This window comes from Ranitomeya imitator, chromosome 2 (assembly GCF_032444005.1).
Source record: "Ranitomeya imitator isolate aRanImi1 chromosome 2, aRanImi1.pri, whole genome shotgun sequence".
NCBI lineage: Eukaryota > Metazoa > Chordata > Amphibia > Anura > Dendrobatidae > Ranitomeya > Ranitomeya imitator.
The window spans coordinates 829164300-829179983 of record NC_091283.1 but is presented as its reverse complement, the minus strand read 5'-3'; the positions used below and the strand labels follow the sequence as shown (position 1 = coordinate 829179983).

The 15684-nt window shown below is 43.4% G+C and overlaps 2 protein-coding genes across 6 annotated transcripts in view; both read right to left on the bottom strand.

Moving 5' to 3' along the window:
* Nucleotides 1-6038: 6038 nt before the first annotated feature.
* Nucleotides 6039-9758, bottom strand: LOC138666006 (putative nuclease HARBI1). Its single transcript, XM_069754057.1, has 2 exons — nucleotides 9569-9758; nucleotides 6039-7433 (listed from the first exon to the last, which is right to left on the bottom strand). The coding sequence occupies exon 2, from the start codon at nucleotides 7425-7427 to the stop codon at nucleotides 6180-6182; it is 1248 nt and encodes a 415-aa protein (XP_069610158.1). The 5' UTR covers nucleotides 7428-7433; nucleotides 9569-9758; the 3' UTR covers nucleotides 6039-6179.
* Nucleotides 9759-13021: 3263 nt separating this feature from the next.
* LDB1 (LIM domain binding 1) overlaps nucleotides 13022-15684 on the bottom strand; it is a 177630-nt gene continuing 174967 nt past the window's right edge. For 4 of the 5 annotated variants that reach the window (XM_069754051.1, XM_069754056.1, XM_069754052.1 and 1 more), the window contains 2 exons: nucleotides 15501-15649; nucleotides 13022-13340 (listed from right to left, as the gene is read on the bottom strand). In XM_069754051.1, the coding sequence (XP_069610152.1) occupies nucleotides 13110-13340; nucleotides 15501-15649 (380 nt within the window). In that variant the 3' untranslated portion in view covers nucleotides 13022-13109. The remainder of the gene's footprint in view (nucleotides 13341-15500; nucleotides 15650-15684) is intronic. The other variant, XM_069754053.1, reaches the window with a different exon arrangement.

Here is a 15684-nt window from a genome sequence, read left to right as displayed (position 1 = left end):
TCATGTTGGGGATTTTTAATGAATTTGTATTCTGGTCATGTTGGGAGTTGTGTAGTTAATCATGAATTATGATCATATTCTGTGATCGGTCATATTGGGGGTTATAGTCGTCTATGTATAAGGTGGTTATATGTATCGCACATAACAGAACTGTATTATACTCAGGGCCAATGATCGGTCATGTTGGGGGTTGTAGTCCTCTAGATCTACGTCGGCATTCATCCAACTCGCATTAGACAACAGGAAAACACGTCTCAAGTAATAAAGGAGAAAACCAGAGCAGAAACGTTCACACATAGAAACCCAGGTAGAGTTTATTATACAATATATTTATAAAGAACAACCTCCGAGTCAGAGGCCCAAATAATGAGGATAGGGTGCGGGTACAATGACTCAAATGAACATTATGAAACTGGATTTTTTTTTTTTTTTTATTGGTACCATACAGGACTCAATGGCACAAAATACGCATTGTCATGTGAGTGCGCTGATCGTTGGCAAAAGTCTACAGGGCGATGGGTAGTGGAGGGGGGTAAGGGTAAAAAAAAGTCACCATTTCACAACATAAAAAATCCTAAAACAGGAAAAAAAAAAAGGGTTCATGGCATTTTCTGACCTCATTGTACATCGTAAGAACCAAAAAAATATAATGTAGCACGCACACACAAATTTATATATACATATATATATTCTACAGGTCTCCTCCATTACCACCCCAGGTGAGCTATACAGAGAAAGATGGGCTTACAATGAATGTATTGCTGTAGATTACAAATAGGGAAGACAGAACTAAAAAGAAAAAGAGCGAGAAAACGTGTTAGAAGCAAAAGAATGATGCAGGTAGTAGCCAAAAAAAGCCATAATATAATATATAGAGAACTGCAGAGAAGGGTCATGTTGAAAGATCTCCCGGCAAGGATACCGAACATATGTTTCAAGCACGCCAGAGCATGCTCAGATAACACTTTAAGCACATTCGCTCATCACTAGTAATGAACTCTTCCTCTCCATGACTCAAGGTTCGGCTTTTGGGCCTCGGCACTAAACATCGCTGAACCATTATACCGTTGCCCTTGGAGGGTTATGAAGTTGAAGACTTCATTATTAAACATGCAAAACAAAACAAATTTGCTCTGGGTAAAGGGGTTGTTCAGGATTAGGGAAATCATGGCTGGCTTCTTGTTGGCACTGCTGCAGTACCACACATGACCTGCACCCGAGGGGGGAGGAAATGTGGTAGAAAAGGCTGCCATGTTTTTCTGATCCTGGACAACGCTCATTAATTTTATGTTCCCACACGACGCATTTAGTGCAGCGGGGCAATACCAGAAGTCGTGTTTACCGCTGTGGATATCACTGCAAAAAAGTTCCAGGGAACCCGCGCCTTTCATTCTTTGCATAAAGAAGGGAGAAACTTGCACCTACATCTGTGGATCTCAATCCCGCAGCTTCTATAGATTTAGGTAGCGGATACATTTCAGATTTTGCTGGCACTGTAAATATCAGCGCATTTTCCGCAATTGAGCGGGAATTGAGCCCAAGGAGAAGATGCCTCGCTGATGGTTTTTTTTTTTGCAGAAAAAGTTGAGTGGCCACAGTCATAATTTGGCCGGCCAGCTGCACCAGGACAAAGCCATCAACATTGAGATCCTTAATTACCCCTTTATTGTCAAAAATATGTACCGTAATTTCTACCCAATGTAAATGCCGCTTTTCTTCTGAATCCGGCGTGGTTTTTCTTTTGTTTCTGCGCCTCTCCGTTCTCAAGATACGGCCGAGGTCAAATCTTTCAGTGGGCGTCTTTGTGATGATCACGCCCACTTGGCCAAGTAGACTAGATTTATATACAAGAAAGGGCCATATCTCAGTAACGGAAAGGAGTAGGAAAAAAAAGAAAAACAAGGACGGATTCAGGAGCAAAGCGGCATTTACACTAGGTGAAAAAATATATATATATATTTATTTTAAGTGACAGGTCCTTTAACTTACTAATCATATAGTATCATTGAGCTCAGAGAACGGTCTCTGTCCCATCCTTGGAAACGTACAAAAGGCAGAAAGAGCTCTATTCATAAGAACGAGCAGGTTGACAACTTCCCTTTAAGAGATAATTTTTGAACATTTGTGACAAGTGGCCAAAAAGTTCACAAATACTCAAATCCGTCCGACATCATCCATTTAAAGTAAAAAAAAAAAAAAAAAGTGCATGGGACAATACATTGTACAGAAATTTAGTTTAGGGGTATATGCACATGTTCAGGATTTGCCGCATAAAAATACACTTTTTTTTTACATGCATTTTTTGTTGCAAATTTTTTCCCCACTCATTATTATGGATGAAATCTGCACCAAGAACACAGAGAGAATTGTCATGCAGCAGATCTAAATCTGCAAGGAAAAAAAAGCAACGTGTGCATGAGACTTCAGGAATCTCATTCACTTTGCTGATACTAGGAAACCCTTCAAGATTTTGTGACAAATCTGCAAAGAAAAAGGCGACAAAAATGCAACATGTGCACGGACCTTAATTCAACAATACTTTTCGGGTGTCAGACTAACATTACCTGTTCCTCCTAACACAGAACACCCTAGGATTTTCATACCTTTGCTTTAGAAGGAAATAAACTATAAACTTGGCTCCCCTCCAGAAGGGAGAAATCTGTCTCTCCACTGCCACCTACTGGCAGTTAATCCATTTAATCGACTTGAATTTGGATTTCAACCAAACCAAAGCTGTTTCGGGGGTTAAGTCCTCTTAGTACAGAGCAGGGATATTTTTATATAGATACATATAGGTGTCACTAGAGAGTTTCCTCCCTTCTGGAGAAGGCCAAATGGCTTTTTTTCTTTTAAGGGACCTTTTTCTAAAGGTACCGTCACACTCAGCAACTTTGCAATGGGAACGACAACGATCCGTGATGTTGCAGTGTCCTGGATAGCGATCTTGTTGTGTTTGACACGCAGCAGCGATCTGGATCCCGCTGTGCCATCGCTGGTCGGAGCTAGAAGTCCAGAACTTTATTTCGTCATCAGGTCGGCGTGTATCGTCATGTTTGACATAAAAAGCAACGAGCAAGGAGCATAGGGGGCGTCGCAGCGTCTCCTTCTAGCCAGGTAGGCGTGTTACATTCCAAATGGAGACGCCCCCAGCCGCGACGGCCTGGGAGGGACCTTGCACCAGGAACAATGGTAGCTGGGCGTCTCCCTGTGAACGCTGATAGGCCACAGCAGGATCATCTGTAGCTGCGTTCCGAAATATAAACCAAGACTCTACTCCTTTGCAATCACTTGTGCGTCCTCCGCCATCTACAAGCCTCTCGTGAGCGTCCTGTTTGGAAATCCAGAACTCTGCATCGTCTTCGTTCTCTATCTCTTTCAGCTTATCAACGGTAAGTATATATCTTTGTGCTGTTCGTTTCATCTGCCATGCAGCAATGCTAATTTATGTGTACTGTAAAGTGATGTATACTACATCTCTGCAGAGATCTGTTTGAGCTTGCAAGTTTGTTAACAAATACGCTTTTGCGCTGACTGGCAGCCACTTTGAGCTATCACTATATGGAAAGGTAAACAAATACGTTTTTACACTGGCTGGCAGCCATTTTGAGCTGTTGCTTTATGAAAAGTGTATTGTAGAGTGATGTATACTGCATCTCTGCAGAGATCTGTTTGAGCTTGCAAGTTTGTAAACAAATACACTTTTGTGCTGTAGTATTGGCCGTTAGTGGTCATTACTGGGTAACAAGGATTTGGTGATGTGGTGCGTTACGATGTTAAGATGTTCACCAACAAAATGGCCACCGCCAAATTTACATTTGCCATCCACAAAATAGCCACCATTACAATTAACACTTTTTCCACCCACAAAATGGCTGCTAACAATAAGAAAAAGCACACGGCCCATCCCATCCACAAAATGGCTGCTAACAATAGGAAAAAAGCACACGGCCCATCCACAAAATGGCTGCTAATAGGAAAAAAGCACACGGCCCACCCACTAAATGGCTGCCACCAGATAAAGCACATGGCTCAGGGCCACCATTATACGGTGGTGGCCCCTCACAGGATATATTTTTGTAATAAACAACTCAAAACTCTTTTCTTTTTATTCCTTTTCTCTTCTACCCAATTTCCTCTATATAGACTTTCAGAGACTTTTTCTCATGCACAAGCAGACAACAATCCATTATCTTCTAGGATACCTTTTTTATTTTTCACGACAATCTTCCACTCCAGGGGCTGTAAACTCCCCCCTTCTGGCATTCCACACAACTTCATAAGCCTTTTACATTGTTTTACATGTCTCTTCCCTTAACGAGCCGTTTTGAGCGTTTGCTTTATGGAAAGGTAAACAAATACACTTTTGCGCTGGCTGGCAGCCATTTTGAGCGTTCACTTTCTTGCTTGCTGTAACAACTATTTCTTTCTTTTTTTCAGATGTCTGCCAATGACCAGGAGTTTGTTCGGGCACTCATCGATATGTACCGCTCCCTGCCCTGCTTGTGGAAGATCAAGTCTGCGGATTACAGCAACCGCTACAAGAAGAAAGCTGCGTCCGAGAAGCTGGTGGCCCTCTACAAGCAGCATCATCCCACTGAGACGGTGGATGAAAACATTGTGCGGAAGAAGATCCAGGCTCTCCACACAGTGTACAAAAAAAGAGGTCAACAAGGTGGAAAAGTCCATGAAGTCTGGGGCCGGAACGGACGACCTCCATGTGCCCAAGTTGTGGTGCTATGACCTGCTGGAGTTCACTCGGGACCAGGAAATCCCTCGCCCGTGCCAGACCGTGACAAGCCTTTGTGCGCCATCTGCTGAAGAGATCCTGCCCCAGTCTCCTGACGAGCATGTAAGTACCCCCTAGCTTCCCTTCTTGTAGCATGCCGTGTGTCTTGTATGTTTATGAGACTGCATGGTTCCCAATAAGAATAATTCACGTTTTTCATGTTTAATCCCCCAGATAATAACAGTTGCCACTTCCTGTTCAGATAAGTATGTCCAGACAGTCCTTCCCTTCCTTTAAATGCTGTCTTATTTCAAAAGTCTAACATTAATTTAAATTTTGTGTCTTCCGCACATTCGTACAGTATAGCCGGCAAAAGTATTTCAGCTCAGCTCTGTAACCCCTGTGGTTTGCTACCTAGATAACTGTTCCTCAAAGCTTCCCACGGTCGGGCATAGAGGTGTTGGGGAGGTGGTGGGGGGCTCTCTAGGGCTAATTTGTTTGTATGTTATTGACTTTTTATTTATTTTTTTCCTGTACTCGCAGGTGCCTCCTCAACAGCTCCATACACCGGAAGGGAACGATGACGAGACCCCTCAGTCCTCCATAAGCCCATGTGTCGAGGAGCAGACACGTCCACAGCGCCCATCTCGCAAAAGAAAGGCGACATGCGGGCACACCTGTGGATCTCCTGGCACTGGCCAACAACATTATGACCCAGCATGCCACAACCCAGCTCACGAGATTCCCATCCTTCGTTGCGGAACGGTTTAAACAGACTGGACATTACCCAGCGAACGCACGCGGAGAGATTAATGTTTGAGGTTTTGAACGCGGCAGCCGCTGGCAAACTGAGTGAGACATCAACGGTGACCATCAGCGACCGTCAGCCCAGTGGCCAGTTTTATTGGGGACACCAGCAGGAGCCCATGCACAGCACTCCTGTCCGCAGACCGGCCCCACATCATTTGCAGTTCCAGACACCACCTCCACCCCCTTCTTTTGGTGACTTTTCGCAAGGACCTTCTACGGCCACACACCAGTACAGCGAGATGGACACCTACTATCAACATCTGTAGTGTTCTTGGACTGTAAACGATAGAGACTTCTGTTTTATAGGCACTTTATGTGTTCACACTGCCGTTTTTTTTTTGTTCTTCATTTACAGTTAGCTTCGTGGGCCACATTTTTCACTATATGTTAATAACCTTTATAAGCTTCACATGGTCTCTTCTCTTTAGATTTATTGTTTACATAGTTACATAATGTATAAGTGAATATATATATATATATATATATATATATATACATACATACATATACACAGAACTAGAGTATGTGCATATAGATATTTTTATGTAGACATTGAGACAGAAAAAGGAATTGCATGGGTGATCAACAAAATGGTACACGAGAGCACATCAACCCTAAAAAAATGGAAATTGGAACATTTGCACTACTGCTGGAGATGCTGCCATGGGACAGCCCCTGGCCCATTGAAAAAGTCACAGTACTTCTCCCTGCAAATCGTCGCATCATCAGAGTTCTTTTCGGATCCAAGACTTTCCAAGCCTGAAACCCTGTGCTCGTCTAGACGCCATTCGCCCTGGGTTACATCAGGGTCAACTGAGTCTACATATTGTGGAGGGCTGTATGCACTGGCATCACAGCGGCGTAGAAAGTTGTGCAGGACGCAACAGGCAAGCACCACAGAGTCAATAGACGAGAGTTTCATGTTGAGTGCAGTGTGGAAAACCCGAAATCGGTTTGCCATAATACCAAAAGCATTCTCCACAACGCGTCGAGCTCTGGCAAGTCTGTAATTAAAAATGCGTCGCTCCGGTGTCAAAGTTTTCTGGGAGTAGGGCTTCAGAAGGTTGGGATGCAGAGGGAACGCCTCATCTCCGACAAACACAAAGTTCATGTTTCCAGTAGTGTCGCTGTTGGGCGGCAAGGCCAGTTTGTGTTCTTTCAAGCGTTCCCCAAAATCGGTGTGCTCCAAAACTCCATCAGATACTCTACCGTTGATCCCTACAGCCACACTTATAAATTCATAGTTTGCATTAACGAGGGCCATGAGAATTACGCTGAAATAACCCTTGTAATTGTAGAAAAATGAGCCGGAGTGTGGTGGTTGGGTGATGCGGACATGTTTCCCATCCAAGGCCCCTCCGCAATTTGGGAACTGCCATTGCTGCTGAAATCCATGGGAAATCTGTTTCCAATCATCCTGGGTCTCCGGGAAAGGCATGTAAGTGCGGTGTAAAGCTGAGACGATTGCATTACATGTCTCTGGGATGATGACGCTGAGCAGGGATCGGGAAATAGCTGCGCAGTTATGCAAGTCTTGCATAGACCTGCCAGTCGCCAGGAACCGCAGCGTGACAGCCAGTCTCTCATCCACAGGGACAGCAGCTCGCATCCTGGTATTTTGCCGCCTGATTGAAGGTTCCACAGCAGCAAGTAGCACATTAAAGGAATCCTCCGACATTCGCAGGTAGTTCCTGAAATCATGCGGGTTGGTCTCCTGCAGTTCCCTTATTAGGCCCATATGGGACAATTGATTCCTCTTCTGCAGCCACTGTCTGGTCCATATGCGGCGCTGTCGCTTAGTACGAGTGTTCCGCACGTGAGCCTCCAGCTGGCGGTGAGCTTCAACCAACAATGCAGCCGCTACAATCACCGGTACATCTGTAATAGACATGGCAACCTGAAAAAGCCAAAAAAAGAATTAACACTTATGATTGGTAAACTGACACAAGACATCCAATACTGTAAGGTAGCGTTCACACATCGCGTATTTGCCGCATATTATACGTCCGTTAAATACGCAGGGCTAATAAGCAGCGTTGACGCAACAGCCGTTCCCCATAGATTCCCTAAAATCACTGTACAAGCCGCTGAAACGCTGAAACCAGGACGATGAGAGCTGCGGCTTGAAACCGGGATCGCCAAAGAGCGATTTCAGGAGCCAGCGCCACAACCGCGACGCTATAGCGATGCGGATCGCGGACCTCCTCTGGGTGTGGTTAGGCGGTGCCGTTCAGCGTCATTCCAGGTAAAATGGCGGCGAGACAGCGTTGTGCTCCCCTTGGCCAGACAGAGCTCCGTTTTTTTGTCTCCAAAATGACTGCCTGGGACTATGAGGGTCTTGAGACAGCACCTGCCCACAAAAACCAGTACAAGCAGGAGGTGCTGCGCCGCATTGCTGGGCAGATGGAGAGGCGGTTCAGCATCCGCCGCAGTGCGTTCCAGCTGCGTAAGAAGTGGGCGGACCTGAAATTTAAGACCCCACAGCCTCTGGCAGAGTTTCGGGCGGAGACAAGTCAAGGCAAGTACCAGTATGGGGGAAACGGGTGACGCACGCTGCCGGGAGGGGAGAATGTGAAAAATGGTCAGGTCAGGGGTTCCAGAATCTCCACCAACATATAAAATTTGGGGATGTCCGCAATTGCCGGGAAGGGGGAATCAAGAGACGCGCGCTGCCGTGAGGCGCTTCCTAGTGATGCAATAATACGTGTCCCAGGCCACGCAGAGCATTGAACACCAGAGCCCCCAGACAATGCAGAGTATAGCATCACTGGGAAGAGTGATCTCTATTTTCTATATATGTACGTTCATTTGGCTCCTAACTTTTGCCGCCCAGGTATTTTTTTTTTTTAGTCTGGAGCCCTGTACTTTTGGTGTCTAAATATTGCGGTTCTATAATGTTTGTGTAGAGAGACGGCGCCGGCAACAGGCACCAGCCAGCAGCCCTTCATCCGCCACCAGCGGCAGCCAACAGCCCGGGTCATCACGTATGTTAACCATCATTCATTGCAATTTTATTACTGCATACGGGACATAAGAGGGGAGCTGAAATATTGTATACATTACAGATGCAGTAAGGACCAGGCGCGCTTGCACCCCTCCGCAAGCAGCAACACCGCCCTTCCGCCACTCGTCTTCTTCCCCCGGGTTGGCGGTATTCTCACCAGAGGCGAGCATTCGTAAGTGACCAAAACTGCGAGCTGTTCCCCATAGCGTGTTCAATTGTTAACCAGATATGTATTTGCTTCCTTTTAGCTGCGGCCCGAGCGAGGGGTTGGCAGGTCAGCAGCTCTTCCGCTTCTTCCGGGAATGAACAACCGGCGTCCCTTCTCCGTAAGTATACAGACAGTGGGAGGGGTTATCGGTGAGATGTCACATTTGACAGCGAGAAAAAAAAACGTTCTCGCCCTCTGGGACAGGACCACATTGAGTGTGTAGTAAATCTCAGGGTATGTTCACACATGCCGTATTTGCAGCGTAATCACCGTCCGTTCTCCGACCTCTTCTATCCACAGAATCGCCCACCGTGAGAGAGCTGCTGGCCAAGCAGAAGCGGCTGGAGAGGACAGCAGCGCGCCTGCTGGAGGCCGCAACAAACATGTCCCAGCAAGTGAAGCAGCAGGGCCGCACGCTGCGACACCTGTTGGCCCACCGCCGTGGGAGGATTTGATTGTGTTTTCCTTTTTTGTTTTGTTTTATAGTTGTTCAAAAAAAAAAAAAAAGTTTTATATTACCGTTATGTTGTGTGCTGTTTTAATTAACTAGCGGAGCCGGCCAAGGCCAGCCAAGCCAAGGCAGACACAAAAGAGTTGGTTTACCGTTCCATATAGTGTGCGCACAAAATGACAGCCAGCGCAAAAGAGTTTGCTAACCGCATTCTAAAGTGCCTCCATCTTGTGCCTCCGCTTGCCAGATGCACAAGATGGCTGCCAGAGATGTTTTATACATCATTTTACCTTGTACATAGATAAGCATTGCTGCATAGCCATAACTATGCACAGAAGAAACAAACAACAACTCAAAGATATTTCATACCGTTGATGAGCAAGAAAAGAACCGATGAAGACGCCTGCAGTATACAGAGTACGGCGTTCCAGACAGAACGCTCCCGGGAGAAGAGGATCGTAGCTGGCGGAGGGTCGTTCCGGACAGGACGCTGGAAAGGCAGAACGTGAAGACGCAACTCTCAAAAAATATGGAACGACTGAATCGCTGTAGAGTCGCGGTTTATATTCTGGAACGTCACATCCTGGGTGTCTCTGTGGAGAAACACGCCTATCTGGCTACGCTGCAATGTGTCGGATCGGTACACTCCGGCTGTTTGACATGGAGCTAACAACCAGCGAGAACGAGAAGTGAGTCGCCGTTACGTCACTGGATCGCTCCTGCATCGTTCTGTAGTTGCCGTGTTTGACGTCTCTACAGCGACCTAAACAGCGACGCTCCAGCGATCTAGTTTTAGGTCGGATCGTTGTCTATATCGCTGCAGCGTCGCTGAGTGTGACGGTACCTTTAGGTTGCACTCACCCATGGGTCTTTTCTTTTCTTTTTTTTTTTGGTAGCCTTTTAAGGGTTTTTGCTACGATTTTTGAAAAATATGAAAACAATGATTTTTTTGTATATTTGTTTTGGTATTTTGGGTTGTTTTTTTTTTTTGTTTTTTTTTTTGCTGCAATTTATTTTTAGTGAAAACAATAGTATTTGTATCATATACCACCACAGTCGATCTATTTCGGGTGAGGGACCCTGCCAATTTTACAGAAAAAAAACAAAAAACCGAAAAATGTTAAAATAAAGTCTACACAACTATTTCTAAATTATCTAGAGGTGACCCACCCCACTAATAATATATTTGATAAAGGGGCAAAAAGTTGCTGGGATATGAAAAATAGGCTGTGTGTTAATGAATAACAAAGACATAGCTTTTTTTCTGGCAAGTTCTCATTTAAAATGTCCTTGAATACAACAGACTTGTATCAGATCAGACCCCACTATGTATGTAGGAATTCTCAATTACTCTCCAGGGCAAAAACAAACATAAGATGAATTATATTCCAAAATTTAAAGGAATTGATCACGATTGCAAACAATCAACATCCTTTAAGAAAATAATAATATTTTAAAAAATAGGCTTTTTTTTTTTTTGTTTTTAACCTGGTATAAATCCCGCTGTTCTCCCGAATCCGGCGATGTTTTCCTTTTGTTCCTGCGCCTCTCCATTCCTGAGATATGGCCCATTCTTCCCTGAATATACGGTAAATCTATTCTCTCTGTCTATGTGGGCGTGGCGTTCAAGAAGGAGCCCACAGAAGAGTTAAGGATCACGCCATATCTCAGAAACAGTGAGTCGCAGGAAAAAAAGAAAAACAGCGTCAGATTCATGAGAACAGCGGCATTTACACCAGATACCATATACATTTTATTTTTTAAGTGGCAGTTCACATAAAAGCAGCAATTAGGAGACTATTCCTTTATAATTTAAAGCTACCCTTTTCATTCTTTTGCTTTAAACAAAAACTAGATCGGACTTGCGGCCCCCTCCTGATATAAGGAGCTTCCGCCCATTTACACACACATGAAGGCAAACTTGACCATTGAACATTACATGGTTACAGAGAACTGGTGACCGAAAATTAACCCCCATTTATTAATTACAGTCCTCATTATGGGGACACAAGAAAAATACCCCTTCGCCCACCCCAAATATCATAATACCTATACAGATTATAAAAAAAAAAATAAAATAAAAATAAAATGAATAAACTTTTCTAAAATGATAATACATTAAGACTAGAATTACACACGGCTTCTACTGAGCGGAAATGTACAGGCACAAGATACAGAAACCCAAGCGAAGAGAACAGGTTGGTAAAGGAGAGGGAGGTATTATCACACAACTTTACAGAGAAGGGAAGAGCGGGAGGCTTATCGGCCCCTTCTCATCCACTCCGAGGGATTACAAAGGAATTCGGCAAAGTCTTTCCTTGGTTTGAAGCTTTTGGAACTGTATAAAACAAGATGCCCCAGAGATATAGAATAAGCCAGTACAAAATCAGGACAGCATTTTTTTAACTTACTTTTTTTTTTTAATAATATTATTTAAAAATAAAAAAAAAATAAAATAAAATAAAAAAAAATTTGTTTTAGAAAAGCGAGAAAAAGAACGAGGCACTGTGGAGGTCGCAACTGCTACATACGTGAAAGAAATAGGGTGAATATGTACAATGAGCTAAAAAAAACCAAACAACAAAATAATGGATGAATGCATTACACAATACAATAATGAATGCCCACGTCATGCAGAGGGTACATTTCCGGCGTGGTCATATTTTTCAATACATTTTACAAAAGGTGTGAAGTTTAAATAGTCCGCCATTGAATAGGACTATATACTTATACCTAAATGAGAAATGGATGGCATTCTCCCTATTCCCCATGTAGGAAGAATTGTATCAGCGTATGCCCAATATTCTACTTTGGCTGCACATCAAGAAACAGCAATAGCAGAGCACAAAAAAAAAAAAAATTCTGGACATAAATTTATGATCCATGTGCCAAATCCTATGCATAGATGTAATTCATTGATAATACCGGCAACTTGCAGCCACCACTAGGGGGAGCACACTGCATACTGTTTATTCATTTAACTCAATTATTAATATGTATGCAGTGAGCGCCCTCTGCTGGTAGTTGCAGGCAGAATTTAAATTTTTACGTCCAAGTTAAAAAAATAAATAAAAAAATAAAATAAAATAAAGGTTCTACCGATGTAAATATTAAGAAATTAATCAGTAAAAAAAAAAAATGTTAAAAACAATGTGGTATTAAAAGACAATTTAATGCCTCCATGAAAAATAGATTATGTTTGTAGTGAAGGTCATCGAAGTGTACCATCAATGGCAAGTGGATGCTATGGTGGAAATAGAATCTTATCTGTTAGTAACAACTATGAGACTACATAAAGAAATGATTAGTGACAGCACCCGTACTGGTCATACCCAGGAACACTACATACCCCCATCGTTACATCTGCCCTATTGAGGAACCACGGCGCCATCTATAGCATAAACTCCTTTTTTCCTCCCATATATTAAAGTTTATACCAATTAATCATTTATTGGTGTGTTTATTAGTTCTGGATTGTTTGTGGGTTTTTCTATTTTTCCCCCAATAATTACGCGAAAAACTTGCATTTTTTAAAATTCAGATGATTCGTTTACATGCCCATAAGCCCAATGATTTGGGCAGCAAACAGGACGCCCTGCTGGCATCTTAGTGCCGACTTAAAATGTGTATACCCCCCTTCGCCCTTTGTTCATATGCAGTTACGGGTCCACAGTACCTCAGTTCCTCTCGCAGTAACCCCTTATGCCTATAGCACAGGGGTTAGTTCTTAAAATGTCATTTTTTAGTTCATTTCAATTTACAGGTAGATAAGTTTCAACTTTTTTTTTTTCTTTTTTTTTTTTTTTAAACTTTTTCTTGAACTTTTATTTTAAAACAAAAACATTTTGTTCCTCCACATTGGCCTGTTATACACATATATATATTTTATTCTATTTTTTTTTTCTTTTTTTTACTGTGAAGCCTGTGAGGTTGGGTTCTCCGATTTGCTTTCTTGGCTTGAAGGTGGTTTGCTGTTCCAGGGGCTGTTGGCGCCCAGTGCGGGGGAATTATTGAAGCTATCCTCGTCGTCAATTCCATTGGCAGCGTCAAACTGAGTGTTCTCCAGGCGGGTTATCAGTCGCTCATCTTCATCCCCGAATTCTCCTCCCATAAGGGTTGGTTCGCCCACCACCATTACATCCTGAAAGGGAAGAGTTCCAGAAACATAATCAAGGCAGAGGCGTGTCCCTTCCTTCCACTACTACGCGTGGTCAGAAGCGGCTTCTTGGAGGTCAGGGGAAAGCGGAGGCCTGCAAAAATGCATGTAACGTAAGGGATGTAGGATTAACGCCCTAGAGGTCATTACAAAGAAGCAATGCATTACCCATATCTACTCCCGGTACGGGACCCATATCACGGATGCAAGTTATTATCCCCATCATACTCTAAACGTTACAGCTGATCGAAAAGATTGGCAAGACCTTGGGTCAAGCGGCCACGTTGCTGAACCAGAGCCCTGCGAACCTCCTCCTGCCAGCCAGCTTCCACGGCGCCTCTTTAGATTGGAGGCAGGTAGGTGGGTGGTGGTTTGCGGGACTCCTGTCCAGCGGCCATAGATGTGGTGGTTTGACCACGGTCCTACAAATCTTTTTAGGAACATCTAGAAGAGTTCAGCAAACAGGAGACCAAGACTATAATGAATGAAGACCAAAGAATTTAGGGCTGCCCCGTTATGATTGGGAGCATGGAGATAAATCACAAAGCAAAATGGACATTGATACCATAGGGAAAAAGAAAAATGCAATTTTCTAAAAACTTTTGCACATTAAAACTCATTTACAGTTGCTTCAAATCCAGTTTACCTAATGTAATGGGCATACTGTGAATATGGTCTTCCAAACTACTCTGTTGGGGGCATGTCTGACTACATTTGTTGACCGTATTCAAACTGGCAGAATAGCGAGTGCAGCTCTGGGGTATAATACAGGATGTAACTCAGGATCAGTAATGTAATGTATGTACACAGTGACTGCACCAGCAGAATAGTGAGTGTAGCGGTGGGGTATAATACAGGATGTAACTGATCCTGAGTTACATCTTGTATTATACCCCAGAGCTGCACTTACTATTCTGCTGGAAATAAATCAGTAAGCTGTATGCAAAAAACAAAAAGAAAATCACAGATGGAGCAGGGAATGCTGTGGAACAGCATTGCAGAAAGTTAAAGCAGCTGTGAATGAACCATTCCATAGTCTGTAATGCAGGATCAGTATAGGATCGGCCATATAAAGCTATAAACTGTAAATGGAGTCCAAAGGTGCAAGTACATATATGTGCATACATTCCATAAAAAAATAAAATGCTCCCAGCTGAGAACAAAACAGTTTGTCATTAATTTCCAGGAATTGTGATCCAGCTTCCTATGGCGATGTGACTCTGGTGCTAGTACTGGCTCCGGAGAGCATTGCACAATGTCAGGCAGGGGCTCACACCAAAATGAAAACCTATTATTAATAATAAAGGGTTACACAGCCCTGATGTAAAAATCACACTTCTCTACATTGATATTAGAAAGTCCCAGGTATTAAAATCGATGTGTGCGCAACTCAATGTGTGTTCATACAAACCCTTCAGATGTTGCTAAATTGCTTTAATCAGTGAAATGTAAAATGTAAAAATCAGACCAAAAATATTCCCTCCTTCAACCAGGACATGCATATTCTACAGACTGACTAAAGAGTTGAAGATTACATAGCAGCTTGTAAAGGCTTAATCTTCAAGATGAGAACAATTTTTATCTGTAAGAGGACACAACTGCTTATAAAGGGCTAATCTGCAGGAGAAGAACATACAGTATATCTTTCTAGAGAGGACACAGCTGCTTGTAAAGGGTCAATCCAAATCTCTTTAGAGCCAGCATTAGCCATAACACACAGAAGAGAAGGCTTGTACCTTCTGGATTTACCTCTGCAGCTGAACCACAATATACAGGAATCCGTCTAACATTGCTATACAATGTAATGCGATAATACACTACAGCCGCTCTTCTGGATACGGGGACATAGCAGGACGATCCCTCGCCAAGAGAAGAGAGAGAACAGAATTCCCTCTCACTAAAAATTTCATAAAGTCTAGAACAAATCAAATGATGGAATTGCCCAAAGCCACCAATTAATTTACAGAGCTCACATTTAACACAAGCAGGAAAATGAAAACGGAGACCTGGTTGCCGGTGCCGATATTATTGCACGGTTTCTTAAAACCGCCAGACCACGCTCACCATCGCCGACAGTTAATAGTGCAGATAAATCAAATGTCAAGCACTTGGGGTATAAAGAAAAAATTAAAAGGTGATGCTTACAGGTACCTGGCTGGAGAGGCCGAAGGTACTGGCCGGACTTTTCTTCTTACTGTTACTGTTGTTTGTGTTGCCCCCTCCAGAGCTCATTGTGCTCCCCCCAGACATCTTCCTTTTCCTCCTCTTATTTGGAGCCTGTCGAGCCGGTTCAGCTGCAGGAATGACACAACACGGGTCAGAATGATAC